We start from the raw sequence: 27,250 nt of genomic DNA on the forward strand, positions 1-27,250 counted from the left end.
GCTCTCCTCTGTTTTCACGGCCTGTTCTGGTGCTTGGGCCAGAGGCTACACTTTCTCTGCAGTTGGAGCAGAGATGACAGCTTGTGTCAAAACACTCGAGCCGATATTACCTTCTCTCCTCGGGAACCAGGAGCACCAACAGGGGCTGCCAGCAGCAGTGCGAGCTGCTGCTGTGTCTGCAATGCTGCCAGCAATGAGGATTAAAGGCACCTACGGTGCATGTGCCTGCTGGCACCAAAGAAATGATTATGGGTCCAATGCCAGAGGGAAATGCTGAGACACCAGAGGACAGTGACACGAGCTGGACTGCTGTAGTGGCTGGCATGGCAGCTCTGTCTTGGGGCACACAGAAATAGGGGATATTTTTCATATTCGAGGCTTGGGATTCCCTCTGGTTGAGCTTATACACAGGAGGGAAAGCGACTTTTTACATGGGCAGATAGTGAAAGCACAAGGGGGAACGGTTTTAAACTAAAAGAGGGGAGATTTAGGTTAGATGTTAGGAGGAAATTCTTGGTACTCAGAACCTGTCCAGACAGCTGGGGGTGCCCCATCCCTGGAGGTGCTCAGGGCCAGGCAGCCTGATAAAGGGGTGGAACCAGCCCATGGTAATGAATGGAGCTGGGGGGCCCTTAAGTTCCCTTCCAACTCAACCACTGTATGATTCTACGTTTTGTCCAGGAATTGCCAGGCCACTGCATCTGCTTACGACAGAACAAGAGACACCACACCACATCTCACCCCACTCTGCCCCCAATTCTGGCCCTGCTCATACCACAGAGCTCCATCCAGCACACGGGTTCAGTCCCTAAGCCCCCACGTCCCCTTCCCGCAGGGGTCTGATGGGAGACAGGGTCTCTTACCAGCCTGGTTGGTGGTGATATTCACTGATGCAAACTGTGGGGAGAAGGGGCTCTGGTCCGTGACCCCATTCACAGCCTGGATCTCAAAGGTGTACTGCGTGTGGGCCAGCAGGTCGCTGATGTAGATGCGAGGCTCCGTCAGGCCCAGCTGGCGTGGGGCAAACTGCACGTTGTCCCCACAGCGCGTGCACGCCCCACGGCCCGACCCACAGCTCTTGCAGATGATGTTGTACACCAGATCCTCCCGGCCCCCTGAGTCTCGTGGTGGGGTCCACTCCAGCATCAGGGAGGTTTCATTCACGCTGGAGATCACGGCCTGGGGGGCAGATGGGATGGCTATGAAGGGAATAGAGAGAAAGGTGTAAGAACAAGGGCTCTGCTCTGAGCTATGGGAACCCATCCCCAGCAAGGACTCGCCCAGCTGCTTCTCTTGCTGGACCTTGACAAGCTTGAGAAGTGGTTCTATGTGATAGGAGTGGGGTTCAACAACAAAGATGCTCAGAGGGTTGCCACACCTCTCCTACGAAGAAGGGTTACGGGAGCTTGGCTTGTTTAGGCTGGAGAAAAGAAGACTCCAGGGACACTCCACTGTGCCATTCTATTCCTTAAAGGGGCTTATTAACAGGAGGGAGACAATCTTTTTATGTGGTCTGATAGAGACAGGTCATGGGGGAGTGGTTTTAAACTAAATGAGGGGAGATTTAGATTAGGTATTAGGAAGAACAGGTTGCTAATCATGGAGTCCAGACTGCCCAAGGAGCTATGGATGCCCAATCCCTGGAGGTGCCCAAGGCCAGGTTGGATGGGGCCCTGGGCAGCCCCATGTGGTGGGGGGCAACCAGCCCTTGGCAAGGGAACTAGATGGCTTTATGGTCCCGTCCAACCCAAGCCATTCCATGATTCTACGACTCTCTTGGTGTCACAGGGATGTGTGCAGGAAACTGAACAGCCAAAGGCAGGAGTGGGAACCAAACCTACGTTCTTAACTCAGGCCTGTCCCTGCTGATTTGACCACACAGTACCCACGACAAAATTCACCTGACATTTTTGGTAATTTTTCTTATTCCTGCCCCTTGCCCTAAACTCCTGAGCGCCTACACCCAGGACTTAGCATTCAGGAGCAGCCCCAGAGTGAAGTCATCCCACAACCTAGAGCAGCAGAGGCCTCCACTGAGTCACCCTAAGTGCTTTGGCTGATGCATGCCTCCTTCCCCAGCTCTGTGTCACCCCTCCCCAGTTGCCTGGAGCCCACATACTGGTGCATGGCATGTCGACAGGGTCAGCATCTGCCCGGTAATATCCGTTTCGGCACACGCAGTTCGTGGCCCCTTCCGAAGTCGTCCGGCTGTTAATTGGACAATGGACACATCCTTCATCTCCTTGGCTGGCCTTGAAGGTCCCTGATGGGCAGCCTGGAAAAGAACCAAGAGCAGTGGTGAGTTGTGAGGAAGGAAGGCTGGCGAGGATGCCCAGAGCTTGGCAGTGCTGCTGAAAAACGCTCTTTGGGGCGTTGCAGCATCCAAAGCCAAAACCTGACAACTTGAAATAAACAAAGTGGAGAAAGAGCAGCTGGTCTGAAGGCCCTGAAAAGGCAGGCTGAGATGGGGTCCCTGTGTAGGTCTCCCCTGTTGCCTTCCCAACCACAAATGCAAAAACAGGGTCCACTCACCAAGTCTTAGGACTGCAAAGGGGATTTTTATTGCTACCACGGAAGAAGTTCTTCCACGCTGGAGGTGGAACTGATCTGCACAAAGCAATGCTGACTCTTCCTAAGAATTTCACATTCATGTAAGAGTCTCCATTAGTTTCCTCTTGTTTATGCCATTGTTAATCATGCCATCACACGCAAGCAGCAGTATGCTGGGGTCTAGCCATTCACCAATGAAGTCACATCATTAGCAATAGCCACTCAAAAAATGCATGTGCAGCCAGGCATGGTGGGTGCCAGGGTGGCTCACGTGCTGCCTTGCAGCAGATGGGTGGTGAAGGCTGGACCACAATTTGAAATACAATATTAACAGATATGGCGCATATGGATAAAAATATTGTTGCAAAGCCTACAGAACTAGAAGGCCCTTTCCAACACAGTGGGTCACCAGTGCCAATGCAAAAGCTTGGATACAACCATTTATCAGCATGGCTCTCGGTGACTGCACTTCGTTGTGACTTTCCGCTGCTGTTAATTTCTTGTGCAGCATGAAGAGCCCGGGGGGTGGCAGGTGGTTTCTGCACTGAGATGAGTTCAACAAACTTCTACTTCAGTTCACCGCCAAGGCTTTCAGGAGTGAGGCAGAGCAGAAAAACAACCCAGCAAAAACATACGGTCAGGATTGAATTGTATTACAGAATCACAGAATGGCTTAGGTTGGAAAGGACCTTAAAGATGATCCAGTTCCAACCCCTTGCCATGGGAGAGGTTGCCAACCACTAGATAGGTCGCCCAGGATCCCAGGATTGCTGTAAGCAAGAGCTATTAGAAATGCCTATTTTTAATTTGAGAACAAACACACAAGTAAGAATTTTCTCTGTTTTCAACCCTTACCTTCAATATTATCGTGGGTTTCCAACGAGAAAACACAAAAACACCCTACCCTGCATGCAACGTCCCTTCGGACTCCTGAAGTCAAAGGATCTGCTGGAAAACTGCTGGAAAGCTGGCTTCTCCCCTGTCTCATGTTTCTGGATCTTTTCATCCCCATGGTCCCCCATCCTCTGAGGCTTTTGACTCCTTTTCTGATCCTGTTCCCAGTGTGTCTCTCAGTATTAACCCATCTCAGAGGGTGTTACACTGCTGGAAAAGGTGCTGTGAGTATCTCTGTTACAGAGAGGTGAAGGTGGTTTTGCACCCAAAATGGTAACAGTGTACTAATGCTGTTCTAATACCAATATTTGACGTGCAATAAAAGCAACATACATAATTACTCCAGTCTGACCAAGCTGGGCTGCTAGAACTCTTTTCATATGCCCTTAAAGCACGGCCAGCACTTTTGGCAACTTTCTTCATCCCCAAACAGATAAGGCAACAAATAACAAATAAAAAATGAGAACATTTTGTGTGACTCCTCTGCAGCACTCCGAAATCACGCCGAGAGACAGTATATGACCAAATGGCAGTACAGCACTTTAAACCCATGCTACTGGTTCTGAGGAACACTTCCTCAGCTCTCTTTGCCCATCTTTATCTCCTGGCAGCCCTCTCCCACTTGAGCAAGGCTCCAAGTCTTACATCCCCAGCCTTATCTTCCAGCTGCCTCCCATCTTGTTGTGGGGTGGAGGCCAGGCCAGCTCTGTAGGCCCAACCAGTGGGGTGGAGGCCAGGATGACTCTTGTAGGCCCAAGCTATGGGATGGAGGACAGCATGAGTCTCTAGACCCAACCTGTGGGGTGGAGGCCAGGATGACTCCATAAGCCCAAGCTGTGGGGTCTCTGCCATCTCCTTGCTCCTGCACGTTGCTTTTGGGTCAACCAATGCGAGGGAAAAACAGGAAAGTCAGCCCTAAAGGACAGGGCATGAAAGGGGAGTCCCCTCCACCAGCACTTCCAAGTGTCTGTGGCTCGCAGTGGTTGTGGGGTATTTATGATTTTGTCCTGTAAGGAACAATCTTTTGTGCAACCATTTTGGAATTTTACCCCTTATTCCTTTCATGAACTGTGCCTTTTTCTTTCAGAACAGACAAAAATAACTCCTGCACTTGGCAGTAGAGTTGGCTGCTAGCTCTGAAAAAGACAGGATCTTGGACCTGCAGGACCAGCTCTCAACGCTCATCCTTCGTGGGACAGCCTTCCCCTGGGCAATTCCTCCAATTTCCCTCCTGATAAATGTAATTAGCAGCCCACACTGTTACCTCATACTTGAGATAAGCAATTAATCCCATTGCCAGGTGCTGTCACTGCCAACGACAGTGACAGCGTTTGGAGAGCAGAGAATAGAAATGCAGGAGGGAAAACGGGGTTAAATGAGATTAACTGAAGAGGAACGCAGAGCTCAGCCGACCTCTGTGATGTGAATTAAAGAGTTGTCAATAAGGTAAGAATGCACAATGCAAAATGTTCCTGAAAAACCCATTCATTTTCCATAAGACAGGAAGAGAAGCTGACAGAACAGGCCTGGAAAAGCATCTTCCCATTGCTAATAGCTTTTAGAAAGGGATCGGAATGGACCACATCATCTCTCCAGCACACAGCACTGCTGCTCCTGCCTCCCCGGAGAAGGTGCCAAGGCTCTGAAACTTACATACTGCTCCCCAGCATCACCCCCCAAACCACCTTGTCCTTGTCCCAGCCCAGGACACCTTCAGACACAACTCCCTTAGAAGCATCTCCTTCAGCAAGGACTTCCCCATTGCACCCTGCATGCTTGCAGCTCACCGCTGGGTGCTTGGTTTAAGAGAAACATGGTCAACCCAACACCTCTATTTTCTAAGCCCTCTTTGCAGCCACTCCACGACAGCCCTGGGGCCACATGAGATGCACTGGGATGGTACTGAGCGTGCACAGCCTGCAAGTGGGATGCACCAGCTCTGCGGGTGGGTGCAGAGGCACCACTAAGTCAGCATGGGAGTGCAATGGGACCTTATGGCTGGGGTGTCACGGAGGTATGGAGAGGCCCAGGCAGGGTAGAGTGATGCCCTGTTTGGGAAGCATCACTGGAAGGACCTGCAAGGGAAAAAAAGCCCCCAGTCTTTTAGCCAGGATAACCTAAAACAGGCTCCAAAGAGCAAGAGAATTGGATGGCCAAGGAATTCAGTCTTTTGGACACCTCTGTTGCTGGTCATCCTGCAGAGCCTGGGCACTTACATCCCCCTGCTCTCCTACAAGAGCACCAGCATGCTCCCCAGGATAACCTCAGGGAGGGAGAACCCTCATCCAAACCCCTGCAGCTCTGTTCCAGTGCCAAACCTTTGCATCGCACAGCCTTCATGCCAGGAGCTTGCCAGTAAATCCCTGCTGCAGAGTTCACAAGGTCATCTCCCTGCAAGCACTGTGAGGAGTTCAAGCATCTGGCTAGACCACCACACCTGTGGGCACGCACACCTGCAAGCCCCCCTGCTCTGGGAGGCACATCCATCAGTTGTGATGGGAATTTAGCTGTCAGTGAGAAATGCTTGGAATTTCTTACCTGCTGCTCATGGTTCAGCATCCCTGACCTGTCAGGGGGGCTCTTAAAGAGAAATGGAAAGCTCTCCATCCCTGCCTGAGCACAGGGGAATGGGGTATTCCCAGTAGCTTCAGATTATGGATGGCAAGGACCACAGACTGCTAAAGCAGATATCCAAGAAGAGTCTTCTCTACTCAAAGGGCAGTGAGGCCCTGACTCTGCTGCCCTGAGCTGTGGGTGCCCCATCCCTGGAGGTGCCAAAGGCCACGGATAGGGCTCTAAGCAGCCTGAGCTGGTGGGGGGCACCAACCCACAGCAGGAGTTGGAACTGGATGCTCTTCAAGGTCTCCTCCAAGCTAAGTCATTCTGTGATTCTATCCAAGGGGCAAGCATGAACCCCAAACCTTTCAGGAGCTGTATGTTCACCAAGGGCAGCTGCCAGTCCCAAAGACATTCACAGTGCACTTCCAGAGGCAAGCTTTCCTGCACGAAGCTGACATTAAGCTGAGAGTTCACAGGTCAGAAGCGCTTTGGATCTCCTTACTCCTGCAGATGCCTGAAAAGCATTCAAGGACATATTTGTACGACTGAGGTCAGCAGTCAGCAGTGCTCTCCTGAATGGTACTCCGGCGACGTACTTAGAACAGTTCAGGTGGAAGGGACCTACAAAGATATCAAATCCAACTGCCTGACCGCTTCAGGGCTAACCAAAAGTTCAAGCATATTCTTGCTCTGAGCACTGATGAAGTTGTGGGCATCCCTGTCCACTGCAGGAGAGTTGGGCCAGATGGCCTTTAAGGGTCCCTTCCAACTCAAACCATTCTATGATTCATATCCAAATGTCTCTTGAGAGTCCACCAGGACAGGATCGGACAGGTTGGACACTGCTGGTCTAGGATTGCTCCCAGCCCCAGCACAGTGGGTAATTTAGCATGCTGCCCACAAGTAAGCAGTTTTAACCCCCAAACCTTATCTCAGCAGCTTGTCATGCATCTAAGAACCCAGAGCTCGAGGTGCTGGGAAACAGCACTGCCCTGGGAGTCACGGGGTGATCTGTATGGAGTGACGCCAGCCAAAGCCAGACAAGGTGCCAAACCACAGCGTTGTTTCTGAGCAGTTACGTGCTAGCAGATGTACCAAATGTCATGTTCTCCTTATTCATCCTCGTGTTTGCTCATAGTGCAGACTACGGACCGATACACGCTCCAGCCACTGCCTGCAAAACTGCAGGGTTGTTTAGCTTCTGCTTTAGGCTCCTTATATTACAGCCATTTATTTTATCTCAGCATTGAAAAATATGCTTTCCAGAAAGCAGAAAGCATGTCCTATCTCACGAGCTGTAAACACTGCCGTGCTATGCACTGAAAGACCGGTTGTTCAAGCAGTCAGCCCGTTTCCTCCAAGTGGTCTCCAGAAGAATTTAGGACTTTCACATTCTGCTGCTTTGTTTGGCCTTGTTTAAATGTTCCCCAAAGCCTCTGCTTAGGAGAGCTCTGCCTCCGGAGGGTGGTATGTTAACCATTACGGGCACGGCTCCCAGCCTTTTAACACAAGGCAGAAGCAAACTGAGCAAGCAAGTGGTGACATCAAAGTTGCACTGATGGAAAACACCTAATCCCATAAACCCTTCCTGCTTTAATTGGTGTTAAAACAAAGATAATCTTATCTCAGCCCTATAAAAGAAGGTAGAGGATGCACTCTCTAAAAGCCTCTCTAAAAGCGCTCGTAAACTTGACAAACATTCCATGTTTAGAGCCCAAGGAGAATGGCTTTAATCCTAAAGGGAACATGAAAAGTAAAAAGGGAGCTTTTCCTGGACAAGAGCCCTTCAAGTGGACCTTCCACTCACTGTGCCCTTCAGCGGTGAGCCCATGGAGGGCTGAGCCAAGAGCAGCAGCTTTAGGGCCAGGAGTCCCCAAACCAGGGGCTCTGAGCGGTATCCCCTCCCCCATTCAAAACCCTACAGGAGTTCTGATGGCACCACTTCCTCACTGCTCTGCCTGGACAACGGCAGCGCCCTCCCACCCTGCAGAGCCCAGAGGGACACAAGAGGCTTTTCCAGGTGGAAATGGCCAGGAAAGCTCGGAGCGGGCACGTTTCATCGTTCCATTTTAACGCAGCTTAGCACCCAGTTCAGACAAGCTTCCAGCCCAGCCAGCTGGTTAAGCGCCAGCACCGCTTTCCAGATGACAACGTTGTTCTTTGTCAGCAGTCGGTGCTGAGTGGAACTAGCATAAGGGCTGATTAACAAGGGTTGGTTATGGTGGTTGAAATCACTGAGGGTGTAGGTCCACAGTTAACTTTCCAGCCCGCAGCAAGCAGGGAAGGGAGGTCACAGCGCCCAGGGCAGCAGCACAGCATCCACCTCTGCTTTCCAAAACACTTTGTATGCTGCTTATGTATTTATGAAGCACCAAACCTGCAGTGTGGGCGCACTGTCAGCCTGAGCCGGAATGATGCGGCACACTGACACTCTGAGATCCACCTGGAGCACTGTGCTTCTCCCCAGGAGCTGACATGCTCTCCTGTCAATGCAGCACCCCACTGCCACCCACACTTTCCTATTCCAAGCCCCTGAATGCTCCTCCGGCCCCCTGCTCAATGGACCACCACTTCCTGGCTGCAGGGATGCATGCACAGCAAATGGGATTACGCAGACACGCTACTGGCCCGAAGGCAAAAAGAGCCACTTCTAACAAGAGCACAGAGGTCAAACAGTCATTTGTAGGCACAACTCAGGGAGCGAACTTTGGTCTTCACTTTTCTTAAAGCGACAGACCGCTAACTCAAACGGCAGTGCCCTTCTCCAAAGCAGAGTCCCCAGGAGCTGTCACCTCACAGACCACAGAACCCCAGCTCCCTTGCAATGTCCAGCTGTCCCTGCCACCTCTGATTCACACATACCCAAACAGGCACATTTTTGGCCCCTGAATGCCTTCAAGGCTTCCCCAGTGACCTGAGCTGAGGGAGGTGCATCTGGCAACGACTCACTACACTGCAGCGTGTCACAGGGCTCACCTTGCACACAGACAGAAGGGGACTGCAAGGGGACACCATGGGGACAGAACTCACCAGATGCCTGAGAAACACACCCCAGGTAGGCCTGCACAACCAGTGCTCCCAAACAGCAACGAGGCTGGCTGCCAAGCTTTGCCCTTTCTCTGGTGCAACAAGGTTTGAACCTGCAGGTTTTCAGTCTGCAAAGGGAACTGCAAAGAAAGTAAACTCACTGTGCCTCAAGTCACCCGATCTGCATTAAAGCTGTGGCTCAGCTGAAAGCCCTGCTGCAAGGAGAGGAGGATTTACACACAGCATCCCCTACATGGGCTGTATTAGCTTTGAGCCAGGGCTGGAGAAGGGAAGAGGAGTGCTGGGAAAGCAAGGGTGACAGTGAGTCATGAGAGAGGGTATAGCTGGATTTCCACTGTCTATTGCTGCGTCCATTCGTGCTTATACGGTCTGTCTGTCTGTCCAAAGCATTATTTAGGAGCAGTCCGCTTGCTATCTGAGCCCTGCAGATGAAATAAAACACATGAAGTATTCTAATCAGGAAGATTCACGAGGGGGAGAGGTGATTTTTTTTAAAGCGAGCTGACTTGAGTGCTGGAATGTTTGGAAATGGCAGGATTAAAGCTACTCGAGCACCCCCCCCCCCCAACCCCCCCAGCCCCCAAGCTCTCCCGTCTTCGTGCGTCATCACAGCATCTGCAGCACACAATCACATGCCAGCTTTTCCCCACGTGCAGAGGACAGGCAGGGCATGGGAGCACGCTGGCTTCTGCAGTAACAGGCAGCTGTGTGCACGTAGGCTATTGCTGATCAGTGCATGAGAGATCAGCAAGACAAAAAAAAAAAAAAAGAACCTCGCCTGGAGAGCTCTTTCCCTGCATTTGGTAGATGTTTTGCAAAACCAGCCAGAGAATCATGATGATTGGGAAAGACTTCCGAGATGATCCAAGTCCAACCACCAACCCACCCCTACCGAACCCACTAACCCATGTCACACAATCATAGAATCATTAAGGCTGGATAAGACCTCCACGTTCACCCAGTCCACCCATCAACACATCCCCACCATGCCCACTAACCCATGTCATAGAATCATTAAGGCTGGAAAAGACCTCCACGTTCACCCAGTCCAACTATCAACCCATTCCCACCATGCCCACTAACGCGTCATAGCATCACAGGATGATTAAGGCTGTGAAAGACTTCCAAGATCACCCAGTCCAACCATCAATCCATCCCCACCATGCCCACTCACAGAACTGTAGAGTCATTAAGTTTGTAAGAGACCTCCAAGATCACCAAATTACTGCTTCCACTCTGCCAGAGCAGGTTTGGAAGCCAACACATAATTGCACCACTTGGAGGAATCAGAGATTCCTCCCCAAAATGTTATCTTCTCCCAAAATACCTCCCCATCCTCTTCCTCCCTTCTCAGAGGAATGCCCAGGGGATAAAAAAACCCAAAATGAACCAAAGCAGTTCGACTCCATCTCATCTCCATTGACTATTACTGCTGAGAGCAGCAACTACTTTATTATCCTGCCTCACTCCAAATTGAACTGTGTGGAATTGAGAATATTTATCAGGTTTTCTCTCAGAAATCCCCTTTCACAGCAAACCCGGGAGGAGACAAGATTCTTATTACAACCGAAAAGCAGGATAGGAAACTGTCACAGAGGAGAATGATTTCTTCCCCCTTTGAAGTTAACTTCAATAAACAGGAATTTCTGAAGGGAAAACAAGGAGGAAATCTTCACATTCCAAACAAGCCATGGCAATGGCTTGGAGACGCAGAACTCAATGGGACCTTCGGCACATTTGATGCAAAAGCTGAAAAATAATTATAAAAAAATAAATAAATCAAACTGCTGGGTACTTTGGGTCACGGTTAGGAACAGCAATGGGGAGGTGAAGCAGAAACCAAATGGCTTGGTTTTAATGAGGATTTCTGCTGTTGGCATTGTCTCTATGCTCACTGCATCACTCCGGTAGGAGTTTTGTGCCGTACTGATGGGTACAAGGGATCAACATCAATGAGCAGGAAGGGGAGGTTGAACCTGAGGTCCCCTGATTCCTATTTCGCTGATAACTTTCTCTGTAAGGATGCTCTGATGTGGGAAAAACAGCCCCAAATAATGATCTGCCTATATCCATCAGGAGGAGCGTTGTATGGCAACCTGAGGCCAAGCCTACTGAGTTTGGGGAGCAAACACAGTTGGGAAGAGGCAATTTTTGACAGCTCATACTCCCCTTATATGGTTTGATCTGTATCCATCAAAATGCACCTTCCACACTTGAAAGCTTTTCTCCACTGCTTTTCCTTCTAAAGTAGGGGGACCTGGGAAAGAAATTCTCCATTCTGACACAAAAGGAGGGAGGTATATAATGAACATCACTGCGTGTGCACAGAGAAGGATCGCTGCACAACTGCCAATTCCTTAAAATTTTCCATTCGTCCTGAAAGTCAGAAGAATATCTGCCATCAGCCCCCAGTGCCAGCCAGCGTTAGATAACGGTACCCAAGAGCTTTAGCAGTCAGCCAAGGAAAACTCCGTGATGCAAGTGCTGAAGTTTATTAAACCAGCCACAGAGGGGCTGTTTCAGGGGACCAGGCAAGCTGGTAATATTGCAGCATATGATTTTCAAGGGTAAGAGATGCTTAGCTTGATGCTGACTTTATAAAGATGATGGCACCACTGGCAGGGGCATCCAGTGGAAGAACTGGTACCAAGCTCCCATGAAATATGCTCTTTGTATGGTGGGGTTTCATTCACTTGGATTACTGGTCACTTTGCTTGGATTACTGGTCACTTTGCAGAGTGGGAGCACAGATACTCAGTTTGCTGGTGAGGGTGACCATCCTCCCAAACACATCCTTGGCACTGAGTGCCACACTGGACAAACAGAAAAGCATCCATGCTTATCTAGGTGGGAAGCGTTTGGAGAAGGGGATGTGGTCGGAGAAGGGTTCTCTTCAAGGCTCAAGGCATCTGGAGCAATTCCAGGCAGGCCTGCGAGCAGGACAGATGGCAGAGCCCCATTAATCCAAAGCTCAGGAGTGCACAGCTCTAGGGGATGCTGCCAAGCTTCAAGTCTTCACAGATGAGAGTGGCCGCTAAGATGATGTGTTTGAAAAGGCTCGTGTCCTGCCTGGTGAAGGAGGAGCAAGAGATGGGAAAGCAGAGCCAGGTTGCAGTACTTCCCAGCCGGTTCCTGGTGCAGTCCTCACTAATGGAGTGCAAAACCCCAAACATCCCATCCTGACACATCTGTGCCCTTCATTCTAGCAGGGTGCACACCATGGCTTGGAAATAGTGCCATGGAACTGGGTTATTATTGGGTCCACATGGGAAATACTTGTGCTGTTGTGCTCTAAACCTATTGGCCAAGGAAGGAGCAGTGCCAGCTGAGCTGGTCCCAGGGGGGGCTGTCCTCCAGCTGCCCCTCCTAACATGCATGTCTTGAGGAGATCTCACACAATGCTGTGCATCTCTGGTTAGAGACCCCTCCGTGCAATGAATGGTACAACAGCCCCATGGCCCACACCGTGGCTGCACCAAGATGGGGAAGGGCCAGCAGCTCATTATGCCATAAAACAAACGAGATGCAGGCAAAGCAGCATATGGAAGAGCTTGGGGCACCTACCGATGTGCTTCTCCCCTGTGACTGTGCTGGGCCACCATCGCTGCCCTGCCAGTCTGTCCCACTACAGACAGTGCTGTGGTACTGGAAACCAGTCACAGGACTGCTATCTCTGGTCTAGAGCTGAAAATTAAATTAAAACTGCGACAGGGACAGTTAATTAAAGCAGATTAGTGTGAGACTAATTAGGGACGCTGACACTGCAACCATCAAGCCCTGCGTTGTTAATTAGCTGTTCATTAATGTCAGCTCCCTGTTCAGCACAGAAATATGAACTGTGTTATCTCCTGGGCTTCACTGCGCAGCTGCATGGCACTGTCCCCTGTGCTACCACAGTGCAAAGGCACTGCAAGAGGGACAGCTCTGTCCCCATCTCACCACTGTGCCTCTGGTTGGGACAGACACACGACTGAAGGCATATAAACAAAGCCAAGTCAATAAATGGAGCTGCTTGGTGAGACTTTCCATCAGCTTAAGAGGGATAGGAGCAAAGAGCCGTTCCCCGAGGAGCACATATGGGAGTGCAGGGAACACACACAGGACTGTAAGGTGCACAGAAGCAAGCATACACAGGTCTATGGAGAACACCCATGGTTGTAAGGAGCAAGCAGGGTCTGGATGTGGGTGTAGGGAGCAGACACAGGGGTATAATGGAGCAGACTGCAGGGAATGCGCATGGGATGTAAGGAGAAAACACAGGGCAGCAAAGAGCACATGCAATGGGATAGGCAGCAAAAATGAGTCTGTAAGTAGCACACAGAATGCTGCAGAGAGAAAACACGGGGTATAAGGAATACCTTGGGGCTGTAGGGAGCACGCATGCAGGGCAGAAGGGAGCACAGGAGCATTGTAAGGTGAACACACAGGCTTCAGGGAATGCTAATGGACCGGTGGGGAGCAACACTGGGGCTGCAGGAAGCATGTGCAGGCTGTAAGGAGCACAAACAGGCTGTAGGGAACACAAACAGGCTGTAGGTAGCACAACCAGACTGCAGGGAGAAAAAAAGGCTGCAGAGACCACATGTGCAGCCTGTAGGAAGCACTCATTGAGCAGCACGCAGCACACATGGGTCTGCAGGGAGCACACAATGGTTTATAGGGAGCGTGGATAGACTGTATGGAAGGAAGGGTGTAAGGAACCTATAGAAGCTGTAAGATGCCTATACAAGCAGTAGGGAGCACATAAAGCTGGAGGGAGCACAGAGGAATTTCTAGCCAAGCACACACTGGATTATAAGGAACATGCACAGACTGCAGCAGGGAGCACAGGTGGGCTACAGGGTGAAGACAGAGGCTGTAAGGGAGCAGACATGGATGCAGGCAGCACAGACAAGCTGTAAGGAGCACACTGGGGCCCATCAGTGCCTCCTGGGCTCTCCCATTCAGCAGCATGACACCAGTCACCAACACCGTGCATGGGGGCTGGATGTGCCCAGATCCTGTAAAATCCAGCACCAACCTCCTTCCTTCCCCAGCTCTTCAGTGCAATTGCAGACAGCCTCCTCTACCCTGCAGGGGAAAGCTCAGAGTGCTGATCCACACCAAGTGTTTCCCAAATGCATCACAGCTGCCAGGCTGAAACAGCTCAAAAGCCACACAGCCACCCAACCTCCAAGCTCTGAGCACAGTGACACTGCCAACACACAAGCATGTATGCTCTCCCTCCAGGGCCAAGCTGCATCTCACATCTCACCCTGGAAAAGCAGCAAGGATGCTCACACTTTCTCTTCTAACCTGCATCTTCCTCCAGCTCTGCCAATGCCCCTCTGCACGATGCACCCATCACCTCTGCAGAATAAAAAGGGCCTGGTGCAAACTGGTGGTGGGGCAGGAGCGAAGGGAAGACGTCCTAATGGGAAGCAATCAGACTCCACCACTTCTCCTCCCCGAGAGCGTATTTAGAGCTTTCAGAAGGAAACAAAACTTGTTTATCTTAGCGCTAATCAATTTATAGCAATCAAAATAAAACCCATTAGGAGCCATTCCCCGTTTGAGTTTCAAAGAGGCTTCTGACCCCAGGAGGCTCTGAGCTGATTGATTAGAAATTTCTGACACTAATGTGTGTCTTCCAAGGGTCCAGTGTGGCTTTAATTCCTCTCTCCTGAGACCCTGATTGTGTGTTAACATCTGTCAGCCCCTTCCTGCACTTAGGGGAGGGGAAATTCATGAGCATACTGAGTTGCATGGCACAGCTGGGGAGAAGGCAGCATTTGCTGGCTTAAACAGCTCCCTCTGATCCCTTGGGGCAAATAATTTGCATGATCCTTTTCTCCTTGGGCAAAAAGCTGTAGAGCACCAAGGAATAAAATGCAGAGTGAGAACGGCAGGTGGAGCGGCTGGAGGAGCTCAGGGCTGGGATTTTGGCTTCTGCATCCCAACTGTGCATCCTGGTGTCCTTGGGCAAGGTGCTCCTCGTCCAGTGGCAGAAGGATTGAAATAACTGAACCAGTGATGGAGGGATCCCATCACTTGACCTGTTTAAAGCAGGGCTGGAGAGCAGCAGTCACGCTGCCCGGCAGACCTCAGAGCTATGGGGTCAGGGATAGACACTGGTTGTCTCCCAGCACCCCTAAAGGGTCATTGCACTGCTGGTGAGGGCCAGGAGGCCAGGCTTGTTCCCACAGCCTCCTTTTCAGGGCTGCAAACTCATTTGCTGCCACATTGCTTTGTTCAGTGCAAAAAAAAAACCCCAAAGCAACGAAGGGTGGATGTGTGTGTATGCAAACACGTTCAGTCGAAGTGTATATGCATGGTCACGTGCCTCTGCAATGGGGAGATTGATCAGGGGACAGCACAGGAACAGCATAATCCCTCGCTCACTCTTCCATCCATACAAAGGAAAGGGCTGGAGAACAGGTGGGAGGAGAGGGGAGAAATCTGTCCCTACAAAGGGCATGCAGGAAGGGCAGCCAAGGGCGCTGGGAAGCAGTCCCTGTGCAGCCAGCTGGCTCCCAGCTGCCTCCGTGCAGCCCCACAGCTTGCCCTCACCTCTCAGCAGAAAGAGCCCCTCCGTGGCCTTCCTGAGCAGCACCGCCTCTCACTTTCAGCAGATTAAAGCAGCTAATCTGGTTAATGAAAGCAGATCAGCCTCAATGAGCCGTGGGGATGGTGGCTCACCGCGAGTTCGGGTGTGCAAGGTTACACACTCTCAGTGGGTGCTGTGGACTTGGCTCAAGGCAAATCACAGCAGATGACACGTCCAAAGGAGACTCATGGCTCTTGCAGGCTGAAACCGTGGGCCAACGGACCCAGCCATGACTTGTGAGGCTCCTAGGGACCACAAGCTGTGCTCAGCGGAGTTCCCATCTTCCACCCAGGTCTTCAGCAAAGGCCAAGTGCCCAGAAAGTGAACCATCTCGTCTGACGTACTCCAAAACATGGAGAAGTCCCTCTTTTCTCATTATCTTGCTCTAGTGGTTAATCACTCAGAAACACATGCCTAATTTTTTAATTTGTCTAGCTTCAGTTTAACCCTCCTGGTTCTTGTGATGCCTTTCTCCGCTAGATTAAAAAGCTCTTTGGAGTCTGGTATTTCCTTTCGGTAATCATCTCACCTCTTAATCTTCTTTTTGAGAAGCTAAACATATTGAGCTCATTCAGTCTCTCATGGAAGGGCATTTTTCAGGGCTCTCAGGACCACGTTTGTATTTCTCTGCAGCACTCTACAGGTCTATTCCTCATATCCCTCTTGAGCCATGGAGAGTAGAACCAGCTGTCATGGGCGGCAGCTTGCAGCTGGCTCTGCAATCCTGGCATGCTATATGTCACAGGAGAGGATTTTGGGGGTATCAGGGACCTCTTTGGCCTCTCCTGCTCACCAAAAGGCTATGCTCAAACGTAAAGCAAGGTACCTGTGGCTGTGTGCAGTGAGGTCTTGGGTGGATGGTGACGGATAGTGGATGGTGATGTTCAACCTCTACATGGAACTGTTTTTCCTCCCAAAGTCCAAGCTTGTGGCTGCTGTCCCTTCTCATACAATCTGGCATCATCAGTGGAGTCTGGGCTCTATCCTCTTTTAATTGTCCTGCACAGAGCTGTAGCTTCGATTAGATTCACTCCACTCCCTCCACCTCACTGAACTCTCTTGTGCCCAGCTCCAGCCAAGAGCTGAGCAGCCCCGATAGTCCAAGCTGCATAGAATCATAGAATGGCTTGGCCTGGATCATCCATGGATCACCAAAGACCACCCATTTGCAATCCCCTGCTGCAGGCAGGGTTGCCAACCACTAAATCAGGCACCAAATCAGGCCACTCAGGGCCCATCCAGCCTGGCCTTGAGTACCTTCAGGGATGGGGCATCCACAACTTCCCTGGGCAGCAGTGCCAGGGCCTCACAAACTGCAAAAAATCACCATCCAGACAAAAAAAATCTCAGCAACACGATGCATTCCCTAGCAGCATCCGGAGTTCAAACCCACCAGACACTGCATAATGCACGAGTAACACCTCCACTGGCACACACACTCACAGCACAGGGCAGGAGCACAGATGCTGAGGATGCTGCTCGTTGGGGTGCTGGAATAAGGAGTCACCCAACTGGGCAGAGAGCACAGAGCGAGGCCATGCTTTCTCCTGACCTCTCCACATCAGCCGGGTTCACCAGAGCTAGAGCCACTCTCAAAGAGTGGGTAGGAGATAATATGACAAATGAAATTCAGTGGTGACAAAAGGAAACTAATGCACTTGGGGAGAAAGAGCCCTAATTATACAAACACAATGATGGGCACTAAATTAGCTATTAACATGCAGGGAGGAGATCTCGGCAGCACTAGAGATAATTCTCTGAAAACATCACTTCAAAGCCCATCCATCATCAGAAAAAAAAAAAAAAAAAAAAAAGGAAAAAGAGAAAAAATGTAAGGAATTATTAAGAAAGGAACCCAATCCAAAACAGGAATGCTATTAAGTCGTCGCATGGAGCCACATTTTGAGCAGTGCTTGCAGTGGTGGTCACCGTTAGCCAAGGTCAGGAGGAGGCTGATAGAAGTGATTAGGGATCCAGAGCAGCTTCCATATGGTGAGTCTACCAGATGAGGACCTTCTGTTTGTAAGAGACAACTCAGGGAGGTATATAAAGCCATCCGTAACATAGCAGGCATGAATGAGAAAGGATTGCTTTCCATTTTTTACAGTGTAAGAATACAGTGTCAAAAAAAAAAAAAATATATATATATATATAAAAAAAGCCTCATGCATAAAACAAAGGATGTATTTTTTAACACGGCACATCATTAAATTGCATAACTTACAGCCACAAGACAGCATAGGCACAGAGAATATGAACAGTGTGCCAGGAGACAGGAGGAAGCAGCACTCCATCCATGCCTTGTTTCTCTTGCTGTCTGAACAGTAGAGATGTTTGCAAACTGACAAAACACCACGATGTTTCTGGAAAGATCTGAACGCACAGCGTGAATGGGAAACTCCCTGGCAGACACCTCCTGGATGTGTTTGGTCTGCACAGAACAACCAGACCTTACTCTGCTGAGCCACAGCTTATGGGCTAAGGACAGCCACGGTCAACCATGACAGCAGGAAGATCTGCACTAAGGACCATGGATTGTGTCCAGCATCCCACAGACATCAGTGCTGCAGCCACAGGAGCGTAAGCGACTTCAGATTGGCTCTGAAGCCCTGGCCTTGCATGCAGCAGGTGTCTGACCTTGTGCATCCCCCACCGAGCTAAATGCACAGCATGGCATCTGTATGTGCATTAAACCCATTCTAGGAGGCTGGTCTAACCCTTCATTGCCGTTTCTCCTGCTGGCCTTCAGGAGCCTTCTGTTGAATCAGAAGCCACCCCAAAAGAGATCAAAGATGTCCACGGAGAGCCTGTTTAAGGAGAAACAGCTTCTGGGCTCCCCATTTGTAGCGAAGGTTTCCCTTCGTGCTCAGCCCAGTGATTAGTGCTCACCAGGGAATCGGAGCTGCAAAATGAATTTGAGAAGACAGAGCAGTGTCAGACTGTTAGTAGCTCAAAAAGGATCTTGGCTCCCCTGAGCCTGAATACTGAGCACTTACCATTCAGGCCCCAGCGATGGATTTAACAACCAAACGCTTCAAAGGCACGCAGTGCCCTGCCTGCTAGGAACTCCTGCCCCGATTCCTCCCAGAGGAGACCATTAGCACCTGAAAACAGAGAAGCCATGCCCTTGGCCGCAGCATCTGGGGTCGGATGCTTCCCAGCAGAACAATGCAAGATCCATAGGAGAGCCGGGGCTACGAGACAGCTTCACACACAGCCACTGTGCTCGGGCTCGTATTTTTGGAAACAGCATCCCAGAGGGTTGCAGTGGATGCTGCTTGTTCTCGCGCCAGCCCTCACTTGGCTGCCTCTGAGTTATTCAAGCACAGAAAGAGGGGTTATTGGTTGCAGGAGGTTTCACGTTTTCTCTGAGCACAGTTCAGGCAAGAAAGTGCGGATTTGGCCTGCCTGGTGCAGCTCCTGCAGCGAGGCAAAGCAGCCTCTTTAGACCAGGATGCAAAGTCACGGCTAACTTAGCAGGGCACTATTGAAAAGGACACACAGAGCGCTCACATTGTGCGCTCAGTCCTGTCTGCAAGAGATGCCTCTGCTGCAGCCCAAACGTCCCCATTGTCACCCACTTTTCCTTTGTTTCTCCTCACTCCTATGGCAGAAGCCCTTCGAGCTGCCAACGCCAGCACTGAGCAATGCTTGGAAGGCTGGGCATGGACAGGCAGCATTGCTGTGGGCTGCCCTGCAGAGCTTTCCATGAGCACCTCAGTATCTCTCGGCTGCCTGGGAGCCTCCTTCCCTTCTGCTGCTCGCCAGCAGCAGTGCTGGCAATAACGAAACCTCTGTGCGTCTCCAGGGAAGCGGGACTCGGAGAGGGGCACAAAGACTCCCGCAGCTGTGTGTTTGCAAACAACCCAGCCGAGCTGTGAAGAGGGGCTGAAAGCAGTAATTGTCTTTAATTAAAGGAGGTTGGAGGCATCTCAAGCTTTGACAAAAGACATTCCCAGTCTGCTAGCAGCTCCAGCACTCAGCGTCGCTGCAGCCACAACCAGGCCCACGGGTTGCAACGCAATGCCACCAACCACCGTGCAGCAGAATCGTGTATCCCCAGACCAACAGCCCCGGTGCTTTGCAGCAACCTGAGCCGCATGCGCCCGTGTTGGGAGCCAGCAGCTGCCTGGAGGCGCCCCCAGGTTAATTAATCCTCCTTGTTAGCAAGCTGCAGGGCTGGTGTGGTAGTCAGGGACTCGGCCCCAGCGCCTGGGGTAAGGGTGCCAAGGGAGGGCCCACTGCCCGCAGTACACTGCCTCCTCCCCCCGCCACGCGTTTGCTTTTGGCCTTCCAGCACGGTGTGCAGCAAACCATGGCTCTGGTTTCCATGGAAACCCCATCTCGCTCCCCCACAAGTGTGTGCGCACGCGGCTGGGCTGCGGGTCAGGCGTGTCCTGCTGGCAGAACCCCAGCGCTGGGGCCTTCCCCGAAACCCCCCCTGCGACCCCGCCCTGACGCAGCTCTGTGCCATTCCCTTGGGCTCTATCGCCGTCACCAGAGAGCTGAGCTCAGCGCTGCCCCTCTGCTCCCTGTGAGGAGCTGTGGGCCATGAGGGGCTGCAGGCCGCCATGGGGCCTCTCCTCTACCTCCTCTGCTCTGGGCTCTACAACCCAACGGACCTCAGCCCAGGGCTCCAGGCCACACTGCTGGCTCACATGCAACTTGCCATCAGCCAGAGCCCCCACATCCCTTCCTGGGGAGCCACTCTTCAGCCTCTTGTTCCCCAGTCTGTACAGAGCCAGGGTTGCACCATCCTCGGGGAAGAATTCAGCACTGGCACTTGTTAATCTTCAAAGCCCACCAGTGACTGGTTGCTCTCCAGGCATCACTGTTCTTCCCACACAATGGGCCAAGCAACAGACCCATAGAATCACAGAGTTGGAAAAGACCTCTAAGATCACCAAGTCCAACCACGCTGGCAGGAAGTTCATGAACCTGATCAAGAGAAGAGGAACAATCCTAGGAGGGAAAGCAGCTTTGCAGAGACAGACATGGAGACAGCTATCCCTCTGTCCCTCTCTATGATTGTATTAGAGCTGCCTTGCAGCCAGGAGCTCCAGAAAGTCAAGCTTTGCATATGGGCAAACCCCTGCTGAGGTCCTTGCTGAGGTGTGTAGCATCAGATCCACCCAAATATCATCAAAGCCTTTGAGCGTGCATGGATCATGTGTGAAGTGCATGCATAGAGGGGTTGATGGATCCCAGATGAAGTGCCACACGTGGTCCCCATGCACGTATTTCTGCCTGGGAAATCCTGGAAAGAGCAACGGCGCTCTGATTCAAGAGAAACAAAAACAAACTGGGATCGGTTCCATCTGAGCCAGACAGCAAAAAACCTTTCCAAAAGCAAGAAAAAGACCAGTTCTAATTATAGGGTATCCTGAAGATGCGTACACTTAAGTTTGTCACTCTATTTGCAAATTAACCATACTCACGGTGACAACACGATTAAGCAGTAGCATGATAGAGCTCCTCTTCTAGCCTCCTAATCCTCTTTTAGAAATCAGAGCAACCAGTGTAAGAAATAAATGGAGGTGAACAGGGCTGCCCTGCCATTTGCAGTGCCACAGACCTTTTGCAGGTCCTCAGGCTAGGATTTGCTTAGCAGCAGCTGGAAGATCATGTCTGAGAAAGTCTGGAGACGTTTTTCCTACCAACAGCTACCACCTCTCGTATTCTTCAGTCGGTGCCACAGGTCCACTCCCAGGGTGCAAATTGGAAGTAAAACACCGACATTATAGCACGGATCAATGATGGAGCTGACGTAAGTGATGGTAATGGCATAACCACTGTACTTGTGAAGGTGACTGAAAATTACAGGCTCCTCCATACGAGAGGAAGGGTGGAGAGGCACTGCACGCCATGAGGCACACTGTGGACTGCAGGTAGCTCTGCAAAGGCAATGCAGTGGTAAATTAAGGCATTTTTTAGTCCGTAATTGGGGTACACAGCAGGCAATGGTGAACGAGAAGCCTACCTGGGTGTGAATCATTCCCCAAACGTTTCAACTAATCCTCTTTTCCCCACTTTTACCGTTCCTGATTTTTTAAGTAAGGTCGCACACATACACCAAAAGGGTCAGAATTAATTTGCCTCGCTCCACAGTGCGTTACCAGGAAAGGTCTGCAAATTCAAACCCTCCTAAGCATTTATGCCTTCGGCTCTGGGGATCCTCTGGGTTCTGGTTGGTGTACAAGAGCAGCTCCAGCATCTCGCTGGCTCTGCAGCCCGAGGCATCGCCTCCTCCCTCGTCACACCTCCCTGCAAACCAAGCACTGTGCTGTAGGCTCCTGAGCCATCTGTAAGACAGCACACTTAAGCACGAGAACAAATGGGCAGGTAATTTGCCAGAGCAATGCTCTTTATCATGGTTAGAGCAATATGAGCCTGGAAAATTGTCACTGGTACGCAAGGCTGGAGGGACATGGGAAAGGGGAAGAGTGGCAGCGCTCACAGAAAGAGTGAATTGACACCAAAATGCCTCAAGACAGATCAGCATGAAGCCAACTGAGATCCCTGGTTAAGGATGTGATGCCAAACAACGCCTTATGCCCAGCCTGTCCCTTGGTGCTCTACATACACGGGTACTTCAAGCCAGAACCCATACACACTGCACAGCTCAGGAAGGTGCAGACGCTGTGCTCTCTCATGAAGGACAGGGAGAAAGGTGGAACAGCATGATGGAAACCACTGCCTGCTGTCTGAAAGCAAACATGCCTGTGATGATGCACAGACCACTTCCACATCTCTGCAGAAAACCTCCTGGAGAGCTGATGCCATAAAAAGGCAGATATCGTGCATTTAATGGAGTGTGCTGTTTGCTGTTTGACAAATATTATCTACTGCTGCAGCCGCTTCAGAAGTCACCACCGCCTTTTCAAAAGCCATCCAGACTGGGAGAACTGCCACGTGGAGAAAAGCACCCACGTTACTCCAGTTTATGGGCTCCGCTTTGGGCTGCACTCTGATTCTGAACAACCTCCAGGGTTTGTGCATTTTGATGGTTTGGGATGAATGGAGCTTTTACGGTGTGTCAATATACTGCTCACTACTCCTGCCTCCTGTCACAGCTGCAGGTGTAACAACCACGGTACTCCCGGGATCGCTGTGTTTGGAGCAGAAATTGCTAGCTTTGGTTTTGGACTTAACAACTGTCTTCTTGACCACAGGATTTCCATGATCTCTGAATGTGACAATAGTCTCAAAGTGCAAAGCAACCTTTTGTCGTGTGACAACACCCCCCAACCCATCCCCACCACGTCCCTCAGTGCCACACATCCATGGCTCCTGCATCCCTCCAGGGACGGTGATTCCTCCACCCCCCTGGGCAGACTGTTCCAATGCATCACCACACTTTCTGAGATTTTTTTCCTAATATCCGAGCTATTGTAGTGCTGCACCACAGTGGTGTGTGGCTTTGCTTGCACTGCAACACAGCGCGGTGCCACCGGGATGCACACAAAGCTTCAGAGCTGCTCTCTGTTCTGCAAAGGCTGCAAGGGTCAGAGCTCCTTTGGCCAGATGAAACCACAAGAAGTGGGTTTTGCAAAGTCTCCAGTTCTGGTATCTGGAGCAAAGCTAATGCACATTTCCTTCAAGGTAAATTGGAGGTAAACTAAATCCTGCTCCTGAATCCACAATCCCACGTTACCTCCAAGGACGCCAGGATGATGCTAGTGTCATTTCAACCCACCAAACAAGGAACAGCTCTGTCTTCGAGGACCAGGCAGCCACTGGGGCTGCTGTATACCTGGGGAAGGACCTGTGTTGAAGCTTCCCGGGGCAGAGGTCTGAGGTGCTGGCTCAGGGCCTCTCCTGCTGGCACATGCACTTCCAAGGCACTCACAGCTCACCCAAAGCATATGGCACCGCTCTGCAGTCCCGCCTCGCAGCACCTGGTGGCCAGATCCCACAGCCTTCCCTTCCTGTTTGCTCTCTTTTTAACACCCTTCAAGCTCTTATTTTCTTCCTTTCCTTTCTTAGACACCGGTTCCCCAAATGTCAAGACATGACGGCAGTGCAGGGACGGCTCAGACGCGCTGTGCTGCACTCACAGCTCTTCTTGTTTGCACCGTGTCCTTCACGCCGCTCTGTCCTGATGGTGCTTCAATCACAACTCCCACTCACACAAGGACAGAGCACTGCTGCTCAGCGTCACCAAATCCCAGGTCTCCTTCAAAAAGCACAGCATGCAGAAGGGTGCATTTCGCTCGGCCAACACTAATTTCACGTCGTTTGAAGTTTGCTCTACATAAACGCAGCAATCGTGTTAGCTATGAAACACTTTGATTCCATTTCCTAACCTTTATGGGGGCTTTTATACATACTTTCCAGTGATATACTATGTTGCTAAGGCATATGGGGAACAATAAAGTGTTTCCCTGGAGCTAATTAAGCTAATCATGGCTTCTAGATTAAATTTTCTGTGCGTTTTTTACCTTGTGCAGCCAAAGTAAAATAACAGTTCTCTTACAAAGTGTTCATCTGACACTGCACCGACTTCAAATAAGTGCAGAGAGATTGTCTGAGGGTATTTCCCAAAATTAAAAGTTAAAAATAATCCCTTGGTTTTGGCCCAATTTTCACATGAAAAACACTACGCTCAACAGCAGCACTTTTTTCCCAGCCTTCCCTATGTTACAGACAGCAATGAATATCCTCTGCTTTCCCCACAAAGATTCTCCATGCATCTGAGCCCATAGGAAAGCCCTCTTTGCCCCCTTCAGATCTCTCAGCTCCTCCATTCAAGATAAAAACTACCGGTTGAAGCACCTTCTATTCATTATATGGTAACACTGAGTTAAATCCTGGAAGCCTGGGCCAGAATCCCAGCTATTTATTCCAGTTCCTATTAATGTTTACCAGTTTTCTCAGAAAAATAAAAATAAAATAAAAATAGGAGGCCTATGAGGGCAAGTGAGGAAAGGCAGGAAGAAATCTGGCTCTCAGGAGGAGTCAGAGCGGTTATTCCCAGCTCACATGGGTGTAGCAAGAAGAGGAATGCGGTGTTTGATCCAAAATGCTGCTTCATGTGCAAAAATAAGTCAGGGGAAATTTTCTCATCTGCACAGATGTGAGCTCCATGAAAATCAGGGCACAGCCTGTGCATGTGGAGGTGTCCAATGGGACCTCTCTCTTGCATCAGTTGAGAAGCAAAGGCATGGGTCATGCAGGAGCAGACAGAGGGAAGCACAAGCTAAGGGAGATGAGTGCACTGAACAACTCCACCTCGCCGCTCTGAGAACACAGGGGATGGCTCCCAGAGGGTTTTGCTGGACCTGAGATACCCATCCCTTCTTACAACACTGAACCTCAGATATCCATCCCTTCTTCCAACACTGGACCCAAGAACTACCCATCCCTTCTTCCAACACTGAACCTCATCCAATACTGGACTTGAGAACTACCCATCCCTTCTTCCAACACTGGCTTTATAATTACCCCTCCCCTCCTCCAACACTGGATCTGAGAACTATCCATCCTTTCTTCCACCACTGAACCTCAGACACCTCTCCCTTCTTCCAGCATTGGACTTGAGAACTACCCATTCCTTCTTCCACATGCGGACCTGAGATACCCACCCCTTCTTCCAACACTGGACCCAAGAACTACCCTTTCCTTCTTCCAACACTGAACCTCAGATACCCATCTCTTCTTCCAATGCTTCCTCAGCACAAAGAACAGTGAGAGGTGCCTTATAGCCTGAGAGATGCCACTGCGTTGGGCCACCTGGACACCTCCTTGCCAGGCCATCACCTCCTGAGGCTTCGGACCACCAGGAAAGAAAAGCCTCAGCCCTACCTCTCTGACACCTCCTTGCCTTCTTGGGTCCCCCAGCTCAAATCCAATCTCCAGACGCCCAAATGGGATGCAGGAATGTACAAAGCACAGGTTGGCATCGCCTCTGATGCACGGTGCACCCAACAGGCCTGGGGTGGTTAATATAGAGCAGCTACAATCCCTGTCACAGCCCCGATCAGCTTCACAATGTGGAGGGGTCAGCAAGGAGGGAGAAGAATCAGAGCAGTGGAGAGAAAGACACCAGATTCATGCTTTGCAGATGGAAAGGAAGGAGAGCGAGAAGCCCGAAGTGTGGTATCCACAATGACACAGAGCCACTGCGGGCTGAGAGCATTCAAATTGTCAACAACCTTGTAGAAAAGGCAGACAAATTCCTGTTTTGTACTTGGGAAGAAGCCAGGTGATGTAATCATCTTATAGGAGGATGGTGAAATACTTTCCATTCCAGCAGTAACTCAAGATGTTAAATAGCAGCTACTAAAGTTAAACATTGTTAAATCAGTATGTCAGGACAGCATCTACCTACGAGTTTATGAAGAGTTGGCTGAGGAACCGGCGGACAGTTAATGTTCACTTTCCATATGCCGTGAAATAGTGCAATGTTTAAGAGATGTAGGAAAAAGCTATTTGTTAAATGAGGCAGTTTGGCCTATTTTAGGACTGCCACTGCAACACGGGTACCAGCCAAATAACGATGTGCCGGCGATGGGATTCGGTCAGTGAAGGATTAGGGGAACGCAGTAACAGCGGTGCCAATCTATGTGTATTTATGGAAAACAGATTAAGGCAAATTAGCCTCACATGGTTTTTGATGCAATTACAAGATTGGTTGGGAGAGGTAACAGCGTTAATGCAATGCACCCAAACTTCTGAAAAGCATTTCCCTTGGGAATGCATGATATTTTGATTCAGAAATTAGAGGGTCCGCAGACACCGTGGCACATATTCAACGCATTAAAACTTGGCTGGCTGATGCCTCTATGGTCTGAGATCTAAGCAGGGAATGCACAGAGAGGAGGTCTGTTTCTACTAGAGCCAACAGGTTTGATTCACAGCTCTGGGCTGTTTAACATTTTTATCAGTGACCCAGGAGAGAGCCCAAAGTATTGCTAATAAAGTTAGCTGACGACATGGAAGTCGTAGTGTGGGACACACTGAAGATGACGGGTCACTGGCACGCAGCAATCTGGATGGGCACAAGCAAGCCATGTGCATTTCAGTGCTAACACATGTCAGATCATGCCTCCCGGGAAAAGGATGCAGGCCACAGCGGTTCTCAGTCAAAAACCATCGCCAAAATGGTTAATGTGAAGATGGCATGGAGAAATGTCATGGAGAGAGGCGCCACCCCCTCCAGCACTCAACTGCATTGATCTGCATGGGATGGAGGCTCTGCCAACTGGAAGGCTGAAGGAGTGCGAAGGGCTGGGGAGAGCCAAAAAGCTCTTAGCACAAAGAGGGCAGAGGGTCAGGGATTACTCTTAAACAGCCACGCGGAAACCACAAGTATGGGAACAGAGGCCCCGCTGGACACAGTTCACTGAGGTCCAAGCGCCAGGCAGCAGGGGGCAGGTAAGGAGGCAGGAAGGCCACTGGAAGCATTTAAGATAACTCTCCTTCTCTGGAAACATTTATATCACAATTGGCTGTATCTGCTCTAGCTCAACCAGGAATGCTTCCTGTAAGAACTTAATTAACCCTAGGGCCTTACAATTTATTGGCTGGGTCCCGCATTATCTGTAGAGGCCCACAACCAAAGCAGGCATGGAGCCACAAATAGCTGCTTATCTTCAAAACATCGTGTCTGTA

General features: G+C 50.5%; 1 protein-coding gene across 4 annotated transcripts in view; it reads right to left on the minus strand.

The window, feature by feature from the left end:
* Positions 1–27,250, minus strand: part of EPHB2 (EPH receptor B2) — a 98,084-nt gene that overhangs the window by 31,153 nt on the left and 39,681 nt on the right. For all 4 annotated transcript variants that reach the window (XM_015296838.4, XM_015296837.4, NM_206951.4 and 1 more), the window contains exons 4-5: positions 2,120–2,275; positions 864–1,199 (exon numbers count right to left, since the gene is read on the minus strand). In XM_015296838.4, the coding sequence (XP_015152324.1) occupies positions 864–1,199; positions 2,120–2,275 (492 nt within the window). The remainder of the gene's footprint in view (positions 1–863; positions 1,200–2,119; positions 2,276–27,250) is intronic.

The sequence above is a fragment of the Gallus gallus genome, chromosome 21, assembly GCF_016699485.2.
Source record: "Gallus gallus isolate bGalGal1 chromosome 21, bGalGal1.mat.broiler.GRCg7b, whole genome shotgun sequence".
NCBI lineage: Eukaryota > Metazoa > Chordata > Aves > Galliformes > Phasianidae > Gallus > Gallus gallus.